General features: G+C 41.6%; 1 protein-coding gene across 4 annotated transcripts in view; it reads left to right on the top strand.

Annotated features, from left to right (window-relative positions):
• The window catches only part of sox6 (SRY-box transcription factor 6), a 123,713-nt gene that overhangs the window by 11,287 nt on the left and 94,260 nt on the right, over positions 1–18,166 (top strand). For 3 of the 4 annotated variants that reach the window (XM_061276677.1, XM_061276679.1, XM_061276678.1), the window contains exons 2-3: positions 6,627–6,698; positions 13,471–13,521. In XM_061276677.1, the coding sequence (XP_061132661.1) occupies positions 13,487–13,521 (35 nt within the window). In that variant the 5' untranslated portion in view covers positions 6,627–6,698; positions 13,471–13,486. The remainder of the gene's footprint in view (positions 1–6,626; positions 6,699–13,470; positions 13,522–18,166) is intronic. The other variant, XM_061276680.1, reaches the window with a different exon arrangement.

The raw sequence follows: 18,166 nt of genomic DNA on the forward strand, positions 1-18,166 counted from the left end.
GGTGGAAAACTATGTCACTCCCAAATTGTGCTCAATGTTTCTTCTGGGGAGGAAAAAATGCATAATTTTTAGACACCATTGCCTTGTTGTAACCTGATCATTTATGGATCACTTGTTTCCTTTCTGGTTTAATTCACCATGTGATTGATTTTCAGTGCAGTGTTGGAAAAGATCCACACTAAGCTGTGCCTGAACTGGGGGATCATTTGAATACAGATGCTTGTGGCTTCGGCCTTGTCACTGGCAACCATTTTGAGCGTTGAGACAATTGCAGATTGATTTGGTTGCATCGGATGAAAGTAGCAACTCATTTGTGCAAGGAAGCAATTTGTAGATATTAATCTTTATTGTGGACATGTAAACAGCATAAGACATTATTGTACGTAGGCAGCTATAGAATATACCCATTATTGTACTTGGGCTGTGATAGAATATACCCATAAATGTGACAATGTTCTGCTTTTCCTGGCATAATAACTGGGGGTCATTTTGCATATCGTCTCTTAAAGAGGGAGTACCTATGCTAGCAAGATTTGAGCCTCACTTCACTAATCCTCTCAACCCCTCTTGAGTCTCTGACCAAAACTAGGCAATTTACTGACTAGAATGATTTTTAAGCATGGACTCTGATAATGGCATGCACTAGGTCAGACTGACAGTTTTCGTTTTCATATAATATATAATATATATATAATATAATATGGCTAAATGTTTTTTTATTTTTTTAATTGCCCACTCCCCTTTTAGAGCAGAGGCTAGTATATGTTATTTACATATACCAACATTGTGTTCCAATGTAATGAATATAATTTACTTCCCACCATAACTTGAATCAAAGTAAACAAGTACATTAACCGCTCACTGTATTTGTTTTTGTTTTATTATCTTGCTTTTGCTAGTAGATAGGTGCAGCTTCACCTCTATGTATTTAGGTGCATTTACAAGAAATATACTATATGTATGTATGTATGTGCATGTGGGCGGCTGCGTACAGAGTGATGCCCCTGCTGATTCTGCTCGTTGAGCTCTTTGTCCGGCACCACTCAGTGTGTCTGCCTCCTCTGGAGACTGGCAGCTTTCTGTAGTGTGCCTTGACAAAGGCCCAGCCTCTTTTGAGGTGTTAAAAACTTCCATTATGCATCTCCCTTGACAAAAAAAAAAATACCAAGCCCATTTTAGTCCAGTGGCAACACAGGCGGACATTGTGGCCACGCTTCTCCAGCATTCATTTCACAGATTCAAAAACCAGTAGGTGGTGAACAGGATTTGAGGGGCTAAAGTGCCCCGCGAGGGCCAGGCGATAAGAGGGGAGAAACACTGGCACATAGTAAACTAGAAGATGGGCTCAGGAAAATAAACACATTACCTGCGTGAGAGGGAGAAACGTGTTATACTCCTGCAACCCCCCCCCCCCCACACACACACACAAACAGATAATAAAAGAGAAAGAGCCTAAATAAAATATCCGTGTATAACTTGGAAGTCAGGAGAAGAGGCCTCATTGGTGTGCAAAAAGACAAGGCGTTTCCCATGTTGTCCATCCACAGGCTTTGGACTCAAGAATTAGTAAGGGAATCAAAGAGAATTGGTAGCAGCCTATTAGGAGCATTGGTACTCAAATATTCTTATTCCCTTCTTGTTTCACTTATCGAGAAAATAAAAGTATTTTGGTAGAGCAGCACATGAAAGCTTTGGTCAGTCAAAGTGTTGTATCTTCATCAAACAAATTGCTCCTGGGTGGATTTTCTTTCCCGTTTCTTCATCTTTGTGCTTTAGCCAGAAATCCTAATCCCAATTGTACCCTCGTCAGAGATAGTTTCACCAAAGTGTCACTCCGATAGACATTCCTGACACACTGGTGCAAGACGTTTTTGTGAGTGTCTCGTCTGTGGTGGCTTAGTGTTAGGATGAGTTCAGTCACAGAAACAAAGATGAAAAGGGGATAAAAGAGCGGTTAGGAAGGCACTGACAGCTAATGCTGTGCCAGTAAATGAAACTGCTGTTTGGATGAGATTGACTGGTTTCCAACACCGAATAACTCCAACGAAAAAAGGGCCAGGCTGGCTGATAAAATACTTATAAAAATTAGACAGAAATTCGAAACGGTACACATAAGCTACGATAGGGCTGTTCCTGCCTAAAGGGCTTTACATGCTGCAAAAGTGCATCTCTGCCCACCTCCCAGTGTCATGTCTCCCACCATTTCTTTTTGCACACGCAGAGCTCTTCCTCTACCTTTCTTGGATCTGGTTTATTGTCTATTTTAAGCACTGGATGAGTGAACACATACAGCGTAGCAACACATGTAGACAGAAAATAGAACAACACTCCCTGGCATTATTATTAATTATTATAATGTTTATAATTTAATTAAACATTAAAACATCTGTGGCTTATAGTCCAGTGCGTTTTACACATGGACAAAACAGGATTTCCCAGTAATTTTAGCTGGTGCGCCTTATAGTCCAGAAATTACAATCATTATATTATGAATGCATTTTACATAAAGTACAAAACTGTGGAATGCTACTTTTAAAAAACGCTTTAAATTTTTTTGTTGGAGGTTTTGGGACTTAATAATGAAATTTTATTCATTTCAGTTGGGAAAGATGATTTAAGATATAGGCACCACTGTACTGTGGTGGGTTCTTTTTCTGGTAAACTCACTCGGTGGTTGAGAAAATCCAGTGTAGCCCACACCAAACACTCACTAAACTGCAATCTTTCACAAAGCTCTTCAGTTCAAACAGCAATCCCGGGAGGCTAAGCGTTTGCTTGATGTCTACTTTAAAGATACATGAACATCTTCAACATGGGAGGCGCCAGTACAAAGGAATGGCCTTTGCCTGTGTTTTTCGAAACTCATTCAAGATTTCCATCCATTATCTAAAGCAGTTATCACAGGCATCTGTGAAGAGCTGTGTAAGAAATGGGGTGCACCCCTGGAAAAATCCAAGGCAGCTCAAATGTATTAAAGTAAAGTTACATCCATTTTGATAGTGGATGTCCTCCTTCCGGAAAGCTGGAACCTTTATCCCAGCTGATTTTGACCAAAGGGCTTAGTAGACTTTAGGCTTAGTAGCATATCAGGTAACAAATGATCAAGATCGTTATCCAGCTTCTGCAGACCTTGCCGATGATCTGTTTATTTGAGTCATGTGTGTTGCGGCAGGAAAACATACATGGACACCTGACAAAAGGCCAGTCTTTGACACAAATGCTACAGATGACAGAGTCCTCTGTCTCTGATGCTTTTAATAACAATCAGCCTGGTCTAAATATGTATCGATAGGCTAATAGAATAATTATGTTTTTTGACCATTTTGAAAATAACATAAAAAAATGAGAAGATTCCAGATGCCTCATTTCAACCTGAACCAGATTGATCATCTTGTAAGAAAACATGTAATTATTCTTCCTTTGACTACATGTCACTGGCATAGATAGATGAACAAAGGTACATTAGTTAATTGACCAATTAGCCTAAGTGAAGTTTGACAATTTCCCACTGCCATGGGCAGAAGGGGTTGAGAAAATTTGTTGGGGCCCCAAACACTTTCCCGCGACACCCAACTTATGAAATGAAGTTTATATTACTAAAATATGTTTAAATGTCTAGAGAGGGCCCTTTTGGATAGTACTTTGCCGATCACAGTAGTTTTCAGTTCTGATTATATTTGTCAAAAATATCTGTCAACGGCGCCCATTCCATCCCCACATCAACGGACATACATACATCGTAGCCCCCTTTCATGATGACAAATAATGCGGGCCAAGATTATGGTGCTACAACGCTGCCCACGGCGCACAGTTGGAGAATCAGTGATATAATTAGTCACGTACTGTAACTATCCATCCATCCATCCATCCATCCATCCATCCATCCATCCATCCATCCATCCATCCATCCATCCATCCATCCATCCATCCATCCATCCATCCATCCATCCATCCATCTTCTTCCGCTTATCCGGGGTCGGGTCGCGGGGGCAGCAGCTTCAGGAGGGACTCCCAGACTTCCCTCTCCCCAGCCACTTCATCTAGCTCATCCCGGGAGATCCCAAGGTGTTCCCAGGCCAGCTGAGAGACATAGTCTCTCCGGCGCGTCCTGGGTCGTCTCCGGGGTCTCCTACCGGTGGGACATGCCCGGAACACCTCCCCAGGGAGGCGTCCAGGAGGCATCCTGATGAGATGCCCGAGCCACCTCATCTGGCCCCTCTCAACGTGGAGGAGTAGCGACTCTACTCCGAGTCTCTCCCGGATGACCGAACTTCTCACCCTATCTCTAAGGGAGAGCCCGGACATCCTGCGGAGAAAACTCATTTCGGCCGCTTGTATCCGGGTACTGTAACTAGCGCAATATAATCTCTTTAACTGCTGTTGGTTTATGTGGAATATGCCACCCTGTGGAACCGCTGACTAACTAATGGAAAATATGGACGTATTATTTTATTAGGGTAAGTGTTTTGACAATTGGTTTGGAAAAATGTGGTGAAGCTAATAATTTGCCCTTCACTGCAATTGTTTTTAACAAGTCCCCAGTACTCTAATTAGGAGTGCTTTAATGTTTCCTGCCTGTAGGTTTAATTCACAGCAGGCATGCTGCTACAATAGACCAGTTGACACAGACTCTTATTGCTCTGCAGGGATTGCGGCATTTCATTATAGCATAATTCAGGCTTGCTCATTATTTGCAATTATAATTTCCTTTCTTGTTATCCCTCAGTCAAATAATTGACATAATAAGTTATGAATAAAGAATACATTTACCCATGTATTATTTTCCCTATTGTTCTCCATTACCATCAGACAATGAGTTCAAGGGTTGGTAAACTGTATAATTATGGGAGCTCCGGTTTAGTGAGGAAAAACAGGAATTAGGTCTACAGTAAAGTCAGAAGTCTGACAAGGCGGGTGCATTGAGTTTACCATCCATGTTGTGCGTGGGCTCTCAGGCCAGAATGAATAGCTGGAACATAGCTGTGCATTTGAAAGGGCAATGTGCTATTCATGCAATACCTTGCTATTGAGCCAGGGTCAGTACTGGCTCCCCTCTCCTCCATTGTCACCTTGAGGCTCAAGGCTAACACATTCAGACCTATCTGTACTTCTTTGCCTTTATCTGCTTGCTAGTGTTTATCCTCCAGCTGCCCACACACACACACACTGATAACTGGCCACATTTATCGGCTCTTCTTGTTGATGGCGTACGGGCTGGACATGGCAGGATACTGAGGCGCTGTGGCGCAAATTAGTGACAGATCAGTTAAGCGTGACCTTAAAAAACCCTTGGCCTTGTTTAATTGGCAGTGCTGATGCAGCCTAATTGCATAAATGGGCTGGTAATGAGATGGTGGTTTATTGTGGAAAAACAAGATAATGCGAGAAAATTAACAGGAAATTGTTACGGAAATTTTATCTGGTTAGATGCTTGATCTGATTTATTTCTCCTCCTTTTTTCCCTCCGTTCTTGAGACGGATGCAAAGCTGCAGGCCACTCTTGGGCTGCGCCAGAGAAGTTCCAGGACTGTTTGTCACTAAAGATATACAGTATTTCAAACCCAAACTACAGCCAAGCACTTGTTCGCATTGCACTGAGCATCTGACAGTTCCTGGCCAACTCACCAGGCCTGGCTTTGTGTCATTTTGCAGGTGCCTTAGAGGTGATCCATTTTGAAGATGTGGATGAGTGCAAGATGGTCACAATGAAGGGGTTCTAGAGGTCCAGAAAGAATCCTACCAGGAAGCATGAAAATGTGGCAGGGAAGATTGGGAACTTTATACTGCAGGAGGATTACTTCTGAGGCGGAAATTTGTACTTTGGATTAGAAATATGTATCTTGTGCCTCAAGTACTGGAACTTTTCTGACGTACAATATACACATACACAGGGAGTTTTTAAATGCATATTTTGACTATCCATACATAAAGAGTTTTGAGCAGCTGAAAAGTATGCTTTTTTGGAAAACATTTGCGTTCCGTATTTGTGTGCACAAGGCAAAAATGCATTTTTTTCCTACTTGTTTCATTTCAACAACATATAAGAAACCGTACTCAGCAGTTATAGCGTATAGTCGATAAATGTAACGCACATTCAGTATCGGACTATATTGAAGAACAGTAACCTCGGAACGCTCTTTAAGCTTTTCAGGCATCTGATTTGATAAAACCAACCTAGGGTGAAAACCAAAGTAGACTTTCCAAACACAGCGAGTGATTTACATTTTTCAATTCGGTTTCATAATTGTTCCATGAATTAATACCATGAACAGGTCTCTTCCATATATACATACCTCAAGAGAGCATGGCCCCTGAAAACAATTAGAGAAGATTCAAAGTAGGTTTCAATGAGAACAACCAGCAGGGTATTACCAAGTGACCTTCTAGCCAACAGTCAACATGGCCCTGATTCTCTTTCACTTGTTCTTTCTCTGTTTGTTCTGTTGTCGGTAAACACTGTTATCAAAGGGCCATGTTGTTTCAAAACCATGCACCATGTTCCGGGTGCATTCTTCAATCGCATACTCTTTGATGCCACTTGCTAAATGTAGTATCGAGCGTAACGCTTTTCGTGTTGCCCTTTAATAACACAATTAAAGAAGATTTTTTCTGCGCTTACATTTCAGGTCATTTACATGAATTCGGAATCAACGTGGCAGTGAGTAGCTGGAAACTGGGGAGCGAGTCTTTCAGTTTTTGTAAGTATCAATTTTCCTCTTGAGCTGTTTCTGTTCCTGACACATGCCTCATAGTCTCCTGCTGTTTGTCACCCACACTGAACACCTGCAGCAAATGAGCTGGACAATCGAATCCTCACAATGCATGTGCAATTACACACTTTTATATAGAAGCAAACTTCACCAATTAATCAGACAACAGATATATTTGGAATAATTTAATACGCATCTGGCTTCCATTGGGCAAAATACTCGTGTCTAAAAAAGAAAAAAACAATAATTTTTCAGGAGACAACCCACCGAAAAAGAAAATATCAAAACTATTTTAAACTACAGAAAAAAACATCTGCAAAAGATATAAATGCACTTTGCTAAATCATGCATACTTGGGAGTCCACTGTGTATGATGAGGCCCTCAACTCTATTCACTCAGAGTTGCAGATCTCATTCCAGCAAACCTGGCGTAGACCCTTGGGACTTATTCTCTTACAAATGAAATAACAACACTGTCAAACAAATGGTCTTTTATTTCTGTTTTACGCCTCACATGGGCTTTTGCGCTTCCTAGTGCCTGTTGTGATAAGTGATTGAAAACTAACCATTTAATTAAATACACTCTTGTTTTTAACTTTGCCAAAGTTGTATTACCTCAAATGATACAAGGAAACTAATTGCCGAACCTATCGTTATCCGACAAGCGTGTAAAAAGCCTTGCTTGAACTGAATAAATCGTCCTCAACATGCATCTGATAAATAGACCTCTGTTTTGCATGATGTACGATCTTATGATGAAGTCATTAAAGTAAAATATGCTCTCAGTGGATTAGATGCGGTGTTGTCTGGCTTCCCTTTACAGTGGTGATTAAACATGGACGATATTGAGTCGCAGCAAAAGGATCTAACCTCTAGGTTTATTGTTATTATTTAAATGAATGATAAACATGATTTATTTGATGAATAAAAATCCAATATAGATTTGGCTGCTGTCCTGATCTCAAGGTATGATCCCTCCAAGTGTTAGACAGAGTTCACGTAGTAGCACTATATGGTGAAAAACAGCAGCAAAGAACATGCCATTAATCTTCGTGCTACCCCAGCTGTGGAAAGTAATGCATAACTAAAAGTCCGCTTAAATGAATTAATGACTTCAACCATGAACTTTTCTCCCAAAACGCCATGAATCGTCTCTGACTGATAATGCACCGCGACCCTGGAGTGTGAAGTCCCTGTTGCCGTTAGAGTAGCCACTTAATTGATTTGCAAATTATTTAAAGTTTGTGGTGCCCGGGGGAGTACTCGTCTCTAATGCTTGCCCATTTTGAGAGCCGTAACGGAATTGTGGCAGGAAGATAACCAATATGAGAATGGAGATGACGGCTGGATAAACAGGCAATCGAATTGTTCGAAAGACAACGTCAAGGAAATTCCATGTTGAATTCAAGAAACGTGTTTGATGATAACGGCATAAATCGTACACAGACTACGTACGACATAGCATAAACTGTTTTTCATTATTTCATTATCTTGATTTTTGGTAGGCATGGCCAAAAAAGGGCCCAAAGTTGCTAGTTATTTTGTGTACACACTGGTGCCATCCTGTTCATGATCACAACATCAGATTGAATTGAATGACGTTGTCACAAGACTACTAGATTGAGTAACTCGATTGTTGTTGAGCAGGTTAACGCAATGGCTTTGACGATTTCCATTGAAATACCGCTGTGAAGAAATCTGCGTTAATATGAAGGAGCCTCTAATCTGGAGCCATTAGCAACTGCTGTCATTCAGACACACGGTGTCGGCCTGATTTAAATAAAATGAAATGAAGATAGTTGTTTCTGGTCCCTCGGCTTCACTCATTGCCATAAACATATGCTCTGCGCCCCGCTTCTTTCCATCTTATTTATGACTTTAATTTGTTGTGTGGGCTGTGCAAGAAATCAAATTTAATCCAATCCTCCCAGGGACCCTGTCATATAATAACATGGTAATTTCTGTGTATCCTTTTGAAAAATGAGGAAATTAATTCCTCCTGACATGTTCTAATTATTCCAGTGTGAACGGCGAATGGGCTCGTCTTTTCCCTCAATCCCTCCCCCCAGACCCTTCGAAGTGTCAGTTGCTGACGGGTGGCGAGGTGCTAATGCTGACCAGCAGCGCGTTTAATTTGAAACATGGGCAGACACCTTTCAACACACCTTGCTAATGTTGGAGTGGCTCTCACAAATTAATTCACTACTCATCTGGCAGCGCTGACTAAGGTGTGTGCGTGTCTGTATCAAGTGTGTGTGTGTGTAGCAGGGATGTCACGATCTCCAAACGCTTGATCCGATTTGATTTTCGATGTTAAAGTCACCATTTTAATTGATTCTCTCGATCTTTCTTTTATCATTTGAATTTTGTACAGTCAATCTTTGCCCAAATTTTTTTTGACACACCCACTGTTCTGTGTCGTAATGCCTTTGCACGCTTCCCTGGTGTATGCAAATCTGGCGGAAGTGGGCACGGAGGTATAACTATTCTCATGGGACTTTGTGACGAAGAATATGTTTGGACACCTTCTTCCGGACTAACTGTACTTTTTCACACATGCCACCATTCTGTTGAGAGCATGCATAGGCTTTATTTAATTAAACTGTCATCAAGCAGTCTTTAATTTGCCATCTCATTTCAATATAGGGACAGTTGTGGCAGAAATGGTGTCAAATAATACAAATTAATGCGTCTTTTGCACACTAAACATTCATGCTTCCAATTTGAATAGTAATAAAGTAACACAAAATATAGATAGTTGCTGTTGACTGGAATCTATGGGTCTCCGCGAATTTAAACTTTTCAGGTGTCTTTTTGCTTGACAAAGTTTGCATTATACCTGATAATGACATAATATCAACAAACGCCTTCGTACATTTATATTAAATTGACTTTTTCTTTTCTTAAAAAAGTGGCCAATATGATAAGCTGTGTGGTACAGTGCCACCAATTATGAACACATTACATTTGCCAGTATTGATTTGTGTAAAAATATGATGATATGATTCGGAAATATGAGGTTTCAACGATATTCACTCTACATAAAATGGGCTAAATTTAATGTGCATGTCATTGTAATTGTTTCCCATAATTTTATGACAGAAAGTCATCAATTATCTTAGTTGAAGCAAGGTTGAAAGCCCTAAAAGAAGTAGGCAGGTGGTTGGACCTGCCTCACAGTTCAGGGGTTGGGGGTTTGGAATTGAGCTCCCTTACTCCTGTTTGGGTTTTCTGCAGGTGCTCCAGTCATCTTCCAAAAGCATGCTTTTGAGTTTAACTGAAAACTTCAAATTGTCCTGTGGTGTGAATGTGAGTGCGGACGGTGGTTTGTCTATCTGTACCCAGTGATTGGCTATGGGAACCAGTCATTGTGTACTCCGCCTCTCATCCAGTTCACCCATGAACTTGATGGGTACAAAACGGTAAAGAAAATGGATGATTAGGAGAAGTACCCAGAGTACTGTATGTATACGTGCATGCCTTGGCACGATGCAGTGTGTTTCCAGTCTAATGTTGTATAGTATCTAAGCAGCTGAGACAGGAAGAGAAATAAAAAATAAACAAACAAAACTTAGCGAGCATTGGAGTTGCCTTGAAACCACAGAGCTGTAATTGATTTGGTGTGCATGTGTGTGTGTGTTGTCTCTGGGCCGCAGAACAGAGGACTCATGGTCGTGGCGTCATGGTAGAGAAGAGAGCACGGCTTTGTGAGCGGTGGGTGGGTCCCCCATGAGTCAGAGACGGGAGAGGCGTCAACATGGCCGCCACGGCCCACTGGGACTTATCCCCCCTTCCTGACTCAACCCCCTCACTCGACTTACACCCTGTAGGGTTAATCACTGTCACTTTGGATCCATGCAGAGGAAGCAAAACGCTCTCTCCATCAGTGTGAAAGGATTGAGACGCGGGGCAGCAGTAGAGCTCCTGCTGCCAGCCTGTTGAGTCGATGTGCTCTCCGCGCCGAGTGGAGTCCTAGTTGACTAGTTTGGAGAACTTTTCGAGACTTCTTCCAAGCATCCTTTAATCTGGATGGCGATATCACGGTTAGGAGTGACACCATGGCAGGGATATGTGCAGCTAATTTCTGAAGCCCACAGTGCACTGCGCACTACGCGAGCCTGTTAAGGACCAAAGACTGAGAGTGCCGTCTGATGCCAAGACCCACATGGTTGCCGGTGATGCATTAAATCAGCAGTCAATTTGACTGGAAGTTTGAAATCTGGCCTAGGTTAAGGGGATGTGCTGAGGCCGTGTTAATAGGGAGCTTGTTGTCCATATGGTACTGCTTTAATAGAGCACATTTGTTGCAGATGGTGGGAGACTTGGTGAGGCACAGGGAGCTTTTGGCAGGGCCTCATTCTTCGAAAGGGCTGCCGCGCTGCTCAAACCAACCCAGGCCAACTCAGTGATGTCGATCCTCCCTGCCCTTGAATTGTGGTTCTGCCTTAATTTAAAGCCATTCTCTCTCTCTCTCTCTCTCTCTCTCTCTCTCTCTCTCTCTCTCTCTCTCTCTCTCTCTCTCTCTCTCTCTCTCTCTCTCTCTCTCTCTCTCTCTCTCTCTCTCTCTCTCTCTCTCTCTCTCTCTCTCTCTCTCTCTCTCTCTCTCTCTCTCTCGCTCTCAAAGAGGAGCAGATATATTGGAACACTCACATTTTCCTGAATTTGGTCCTTTGAGTTCCAAACCGCACCTTTGCTTCCATACGCTAAGTTCAGTTGTTCCTGACCACAACGCGACTGCAGACAGTCGACGCAGCTGAGGAAACACAGCCAGTGAGAGTGAGAGTGAAAGAACAAGGGGGGATGGAATGAAACCCGAGATAGAGATAGGACCCCAGCATGCCCTAATCTGGTACATCTTCCTGAAGGACCGAGACCACACACACACTCGTTGTTATCCAGCAATATGTCCTCCAGCCAAATTTTAGAATATAGTTTGTATTGAAATCACATTGAGTTATATGGTCATCGTGTTTGATGCCTGTGGAAGCTTTTGCTTTTTGCACTACGGGAAGTGAGGAGACACGCTTGATCTGTTCTGCACTGTTTGACGGGTGTTTTCTCACGTTGTCACCGGCTTGGTGTGGTGATGGTATTATGTGCACTGGGGCCAGCTGAGTGGAAAAAAAGAGCGCGGCAGCGGTGCCCCTGGCTATTGCTCTCCCGCCTCCCTAGACACCTTATTGTGAGAAAAGTCTCGGCTGAGCCCTCTGGGTCTAGCAGATCCGCTGCCTCACTAAGTGCTGGCCAGACTGAAAGGCACGATGTCCTTGGGCCCGGTTCATTCTTTCCATTGTCTCATGAGCCAAGACAGCAAGTGAAAATGCCAAATTACACTCATATCACTGCAACTCTTATCTCTAGTGTCATTAGTTCTTGTGGTATTCATGATGAGGTGACTAAAATATTGGGATTGATTTTCAACACAAGAGATGGATTTTTAATTTGTCCCCCTTCCCCCACTATACTGTATTAGAATTTGAGCGACTGCTCTCCTCTGTAGGCACAACTGCGATTTACTAATGCCTGCTTCAAATGTAAGGATTTTATTTTAATTTGACGAGATTGTTTATCTTTTACTGACTCCTCAAAAGAAAAGAAAACAATCGGGCATTTAACAGATTTAATCATACTGTATCATCTTGATAAAAAAACACACACACACACACCAATATTTTGTTCCCCCAAAACTGGTCCATCTAGATCTATTTCAATAAGACAGAAATCTCACGGCTCTGACAATCCTTGGGCAAGGCATTATTATTAATAATTTACATTTGGCAGGGTTGTTAGGCGAGGCAAGGCAAGGTAGCTTAATTTCTTTAGGGCGTTCCATACATACACAATGTAATTCGCGTAATTAAAAATGCAACATTTTCAAGCATTTACAAACAAAAGGATATAAGAAATCTAAAAGCAAATCAAAGAAAGAAGAATCATTGAAGACATTTCAAAGCAAAGTAAAGAAATTAACAACGCTTCTCTGTCGTTATTATTTTTTTTTATTTTCACTAAGCAGGATTTTTAAACAGGCACAGGCATACCAAGTGAAATTCAATATTCTACTGGTTGAGCAATTAATTAATTAATCAATTAATTAATAGCTGTGAGATCTAAAATTTCACAACTGGGATTGCTTCCTGACGAACACAGTCAAAGTGTGCTGAATATTCTCCGCACCGATACCAGACTATGTCGAAATTCATTTTTAGCTACGCATCTCGCGAACTCTGTGGATAAGGCTTCTGAACGACCCCTACATGCGGTGACATCATGACCACATCCTAGTGCCTCATTGACGCTGCATGCCTCATCTCGGGTCCATTGTGGCCTGGCTCCCAAAAGCCGCAGCGCCCTCGCCACACATGTGCTGCAGCTGGACCACCGTTTGCTCCTCTGAACAAACTGGAGTCGCGCTGGGATCTGCGGCTAGAGTGCTGGATGTTCATGTATATATCCGTACACAGTTGTGGGAAAGGGTTGTATAGTGATCAGTAGTTTATGTGATGCAAACATATCATCAGGCTCTCGGCGCAAACCGACGTTGTATGCAAATCTACTCCCCCGATGCAACAAGGTATAATTAATGATGTCACTAGTACGTGGATGCATAGCCATATTTCTGATTTAATTAAAGACATGCCGAATTAGAACGAGGAACATGTATGCTCTGTGTTTCTTTCCATTTTAATTGTCGATTCTGTTTCTTGATGATGACTGTAGTTTCTTAGTGAAAATGGTTCTCTGTGATTTCTCCTGCCAGAACCCCACACGCTGACATGGAAGGCTTTCTTCGTAGCAGCTTTTTACTGAGGTTAGTTTCATTTCCGTTGTCGCCATTGAGGATCACCGGTCGGGTTTGGGCGAGGGTGGATGTGGGCTACCGGGGGTTAAATTTCTCCACATATTGTTAGCTTCAGACTTTGTCCTGTGTGTGCGTGCCTGTGTTTGTGTGTATATTTGAACTATGTTAAACGTGGATTCTGACATATATTTATCCAAGCCGTGCGTGATGAGTATGTCCATGTGGTTGCGGACAGGCATGCTCTCTCTGTTAGCCTCCAGTCAGACTGAAAGCACGCATCAGCATGAGGGTTAGATGTAGATGGGGTGTCCCCTTTCTTTCCCCTTCACGTCTTAAGGGATCAGCAGATCAGCCTTTCTGGTCTTTACACCGCATGCTTTGGGTCGACCATTCTCCCCGTCCGCCCTTCCTCTCCAACCCACCTCATCAGGGCCGCTGTGCCGGGGCCGATCATCTTTACCATGTACTGTACTTTCCTGTGGTGTTCTCTGTTTCTATTTGACCCACCATAAAGATTTACATTTTTTTTTGCCTGTGATTCTAATTAAAAAGTGTGCTGTCATTAGACACAGTGGAAGTAAATAAGACAACGTATTTACCATTGGCTTCTTTCCTAGTCAACCACCTTCTCCAGGCTTCAGTACCCTAATTAGGGTTGGCTCATTAGAAGCCACAGCAGCAGCATCTGCTTTGCAAAGCCTCTGTCAGCCAAACTTTACTAAAGCTAATGAATCCTCTTTGATTTCTTTTTTAAAAAGTCACTTATTTGATTAAATTAACAAGATTTTTTTTTTCCGTCGCTCTGAACAGTTGGGGCCATTTAAAAAGTAAGAACGATTTGATACTATTACCCTCGCTGGTTAAAACATGGCCAAGGAAATCATCCCAAACGGCTTTCATGAATTGAAATCTTTTTCGTCCGGCCAATCTAATCTTTTTTGATCAAACCAATGGACAAGCTGTCTTTAAAAAAAAAAAAAAAAGAGCCCCAATTGGGCCCACACATTGTCTTTCGATGTTTAGGACTCATTTGTAAATATATTTTCATTATTTCATGATTCAGGGCAAGTTCAGAGCATCTTTTATTTTCCAGGCTTTGCACCAATTTAATCCGTGAGGTGAATCTGTTCTGACTTGACAGGAGTTACTCGGGCAGACATGATGCTATGTTTTTGAAAGCCAGCATGACTACACCCACATGCATTTCTTTCAAGTAATGCTGCAAAGTAGATAGCAGTGTTTATATCTCCCGTAACTAATTGTGCAGTGGGGGGAGGGCATCGTGCCCTTGAAGAGACAATTGTAACATTTAATAGGACGATTTTGTAAACAATGAAAATATGGGGGAAATGATCTCTGATTCTTTTTTCTTTTATCTCAGAGCGGTGAGAGGACACAGTGGTTATTCAAAGTAAATACCTTATTCCTGCGTGAATCTACATCCTTCTGTCAGAACATGCTCTAATTAGAGGAGACGCGTCAGTAGAAGGACTTCACACACTCTGGTTGGAGATTGGCCAACAATCAGGCCACGATTAAAGGCAGGTTTTGCTTCAGGGTAGGCCCATTTGCTTGGATTGCACTCGTGAGTGTTGGTGTAGCTGCGATCAGGGGAGAAAGGGATAGAGGTGGAGGGATGTGGCATTTAAGACATTCCTCAAGTGAAGAATCCCTGCATCTTTTCTCAAGCAGTTGAATTAGGTCAAAGGAAGCTTTGTGGGTGCATATCTCTGCAATGGACTTCATGTGATGATGGGATAAGTCCTTTCTTAGACATTTAGAAGTCATCATTTTGACTCAAAATAAATTATTTTGTGATCAATTGCATCTGAGGCCTTGGTGGAAAAAGCCAAAGTGATGTAACCGCTTTGAGTCGGAAATAACCTCCCAGTTTTCTGTATAAAAGTGACACAATTCACATTACTGCTTGGATTTTCTTTTTAGAAACATTTTATACAGCACAGTTGTGAAAGACTTTTTCACATTAGTTTAGTGAAAATGGGAGGACTGTGAAGGAAGACAAACGAATATGAACGAAGAGAGCGAGCAAAGGAAAGAGATGTCTTCAGTGTCTGTCTACTCCCAGTGGGCTGGACTCCCCGACCCCCCCCCCCCCCCTACTTTTCTGCCATTATTTGATGTAATGAAAGGAGAAAGTGTGTAACATTGAGATTGTTAATTAATTTAGTCTAACAAGATGAAGATAAATGAAACCCACTGAAGGTTGACTAGGCTAAGGGGCCCACTTAGCATTCCTCCTACCCTCCAGCTCTGTCTCTCTCACTGGCTCACAATTGTGCACTGCTAATAGTGAACCTCTGTGCAACGCTCACCCCACAGGAAGTTTACATATACAAAGTGGATATAAAAAGTCTACACAGCCCTGTTGAAATGCCAGGTTTTGTGGTGTGAAGAAATGAGAGCAAAATAAGATCATTTCCACTATAAAAGTGACCTAAAACTTTTAAACCTATAACTCAATTAGATAAAAATAAAAAGATATATATCTTTCGAAATTATCAATTAATTAATTCATCATATTCAAACTCATGTTAAATGGGAGTCACCACGCACTGGCCACGTTATAGGGCACAGTAATGATAAAATAGGTTTCGTAATGATTCATTTTGATCTCAATTATTATCTTCTATAACGTTGGCATTTGAACAGGGGTGTGTAGACATTTTATATCCCATGTGTGTTTACAGTAAATACATAGTCCGTTTTTCTTAGTCTTCATTCCCCGAGGAGTTTGGCCGGAATTGCAATGGAGCATAGATTAGCAATTATCTAATGGAGTCATGTTGACATGTTCAATAAAACTCAGCTGACATGCCCGATTAGTAAATTAGTCATTTGACTTGCTCAGTGTATGTGCAGAATCACTTGTCAGACATGACAATATGTGATCTTGTCAGTCACATTTATTCATATAGACAAGAGCTTTATAAACATCTGCTAAATGATACAACGTTTGTCCTCCAAATCTGGCCTTGTGATGTAAATGGCCCTTCTGTCAAACAATGTGCCCTTCCACACATTTGAGCACCCGAAAAGTGAACAGTGGTTTTCTGTGAGGTCAGACCGTTGACTTTTATGACAGTATCTGAAGACTATCAGGGCCTTTCTTCCTGAGTGGACCCTTTGTGTAGGATGTTCATGACAGCGCAGTCCAATCATTACCACTTCTAATGTTTACTCTCGTTGTTCTGAAGTCCTTAACAATGGCTTGTTGATTGTATGGAAAGCATCCGAGCAACTATATCTTCTGTTTTGTCGTCAGGCCCTCATTTCAAAGTGCAATAGTTGATAATGGCCTCATTATTGTTATTCTTGCGGCTGACCTCAGAGGAAACAAGAGGCACATTACTGTTTACTAAAAGGTCTATCAGCTCATCACAAAAATTCCAAGCCAAGAGAATTGTAGATGATGAGTCTAGTTTGTTACTTAAATGGTAATCGTTTTTTTAAAACAACAATGTGGGATATAGGCCGATTAGGCTGTTCAATGTAGTGTGTTAATCAAGATCACTGGCGTATAGAGGAGCTCACAGTTATCTCAGTACATGAAACTGTTGTGCAGCATTGTTGCTTCTAACTCCAAAGTGGTTCTCTGACTTTTAGTCACCATTTTCAGTAGTGCTCAGAGACGCTGAGCAAAAAAATGCAAAGCAGTTTTTTTTCCCTTTGTGTCACTGTACTTTGTGTTGGGCTTTGGCTACATCATCAGCTAGCTCTGTGTTGAACGACTATAAATCAGACTTGAACGGTATTGGAAAAGGACCTCCTACATAAATCGCTTTTGTTGTTGTTGCTGAGGTATTGACTCAAGTACTTTGACTCAATAACAGTGCCTTAGTGACATTTTTAACCACCACTGTTTAAACACAATCCTTAAAAAAAATCTGTTGTTGCAGCATTGTTGCACTGCATGGTCATAATAATGTTTTTAAATGGTCTTTGCTTTAAAACAGCGTTCGCAAGGCCCACTAAAAAGAAAGAGAGCTGCTTTTCTGAACGTGAACCCTATAATGATCCATGACTAGCGAGGAACAGTATCTGTTTCTCTTTGACTTTTATGTCCCTTATTACAGCTGCAATACGTCCGCTCGCATTAAGCTAATTTATGGCTGAGGCCAGCGCAACAGCAGTATAGGTTAATGAATTTGGCATTACTAATTAAATGTTATTGAAGGATGAATATGAATCCTGCGGTCAGACAGCAATAGCAAGAGAAGGCGGCGTAAAGGAGAATGGGACAGAGGACTTTTTGCACTTTCACTTTACTGCAGTCAGACAAACCCTGAGAAAACCCTGAGATTGGAATGGGAAGGCAGTATGATGTGGAGGTGAAGTGGAGGACAGACGCAGTGCTCTCCAAAGCGCTCCTTATTAGATGCTCAAGAATTTCATTTTCTTTGTATTCATGTGACAATACAGCATTTGTAGTAATAATAGGCAAGGCACATTCTCCGACTAAAAACAAGATTTTTCCGGCCCATCAAGCATGATCTACTTGAGGAAAAAGGGATGAGGGATTAAAATAATTGTATATTTATGTAAAATATATATTTATTATGTGAAATATTTCCCCCAACCTGTAAAAACAAGTCTGTATATTAACTGCACATTAAACCATTCCAATCCATTAGTT

Source organism: Syngnathus typhle, linkage group LG4 (genome assembly GCF_033458585.1).
Source record: "Syngnathus typhle isolate RoL2023-S1 ecotype Sweden linkage group LG4, RoL_Styp_1.0, whole genome shotgun sequence".
In the NCBI taxonomy this organism is placed as follows: domain Eukaryota; kingdom Metazoa; phylum Chordata; class Actinopteri; order Syngnathiformes; family Syngnathidae; genus Syngnathus; species Syngnathus typhle.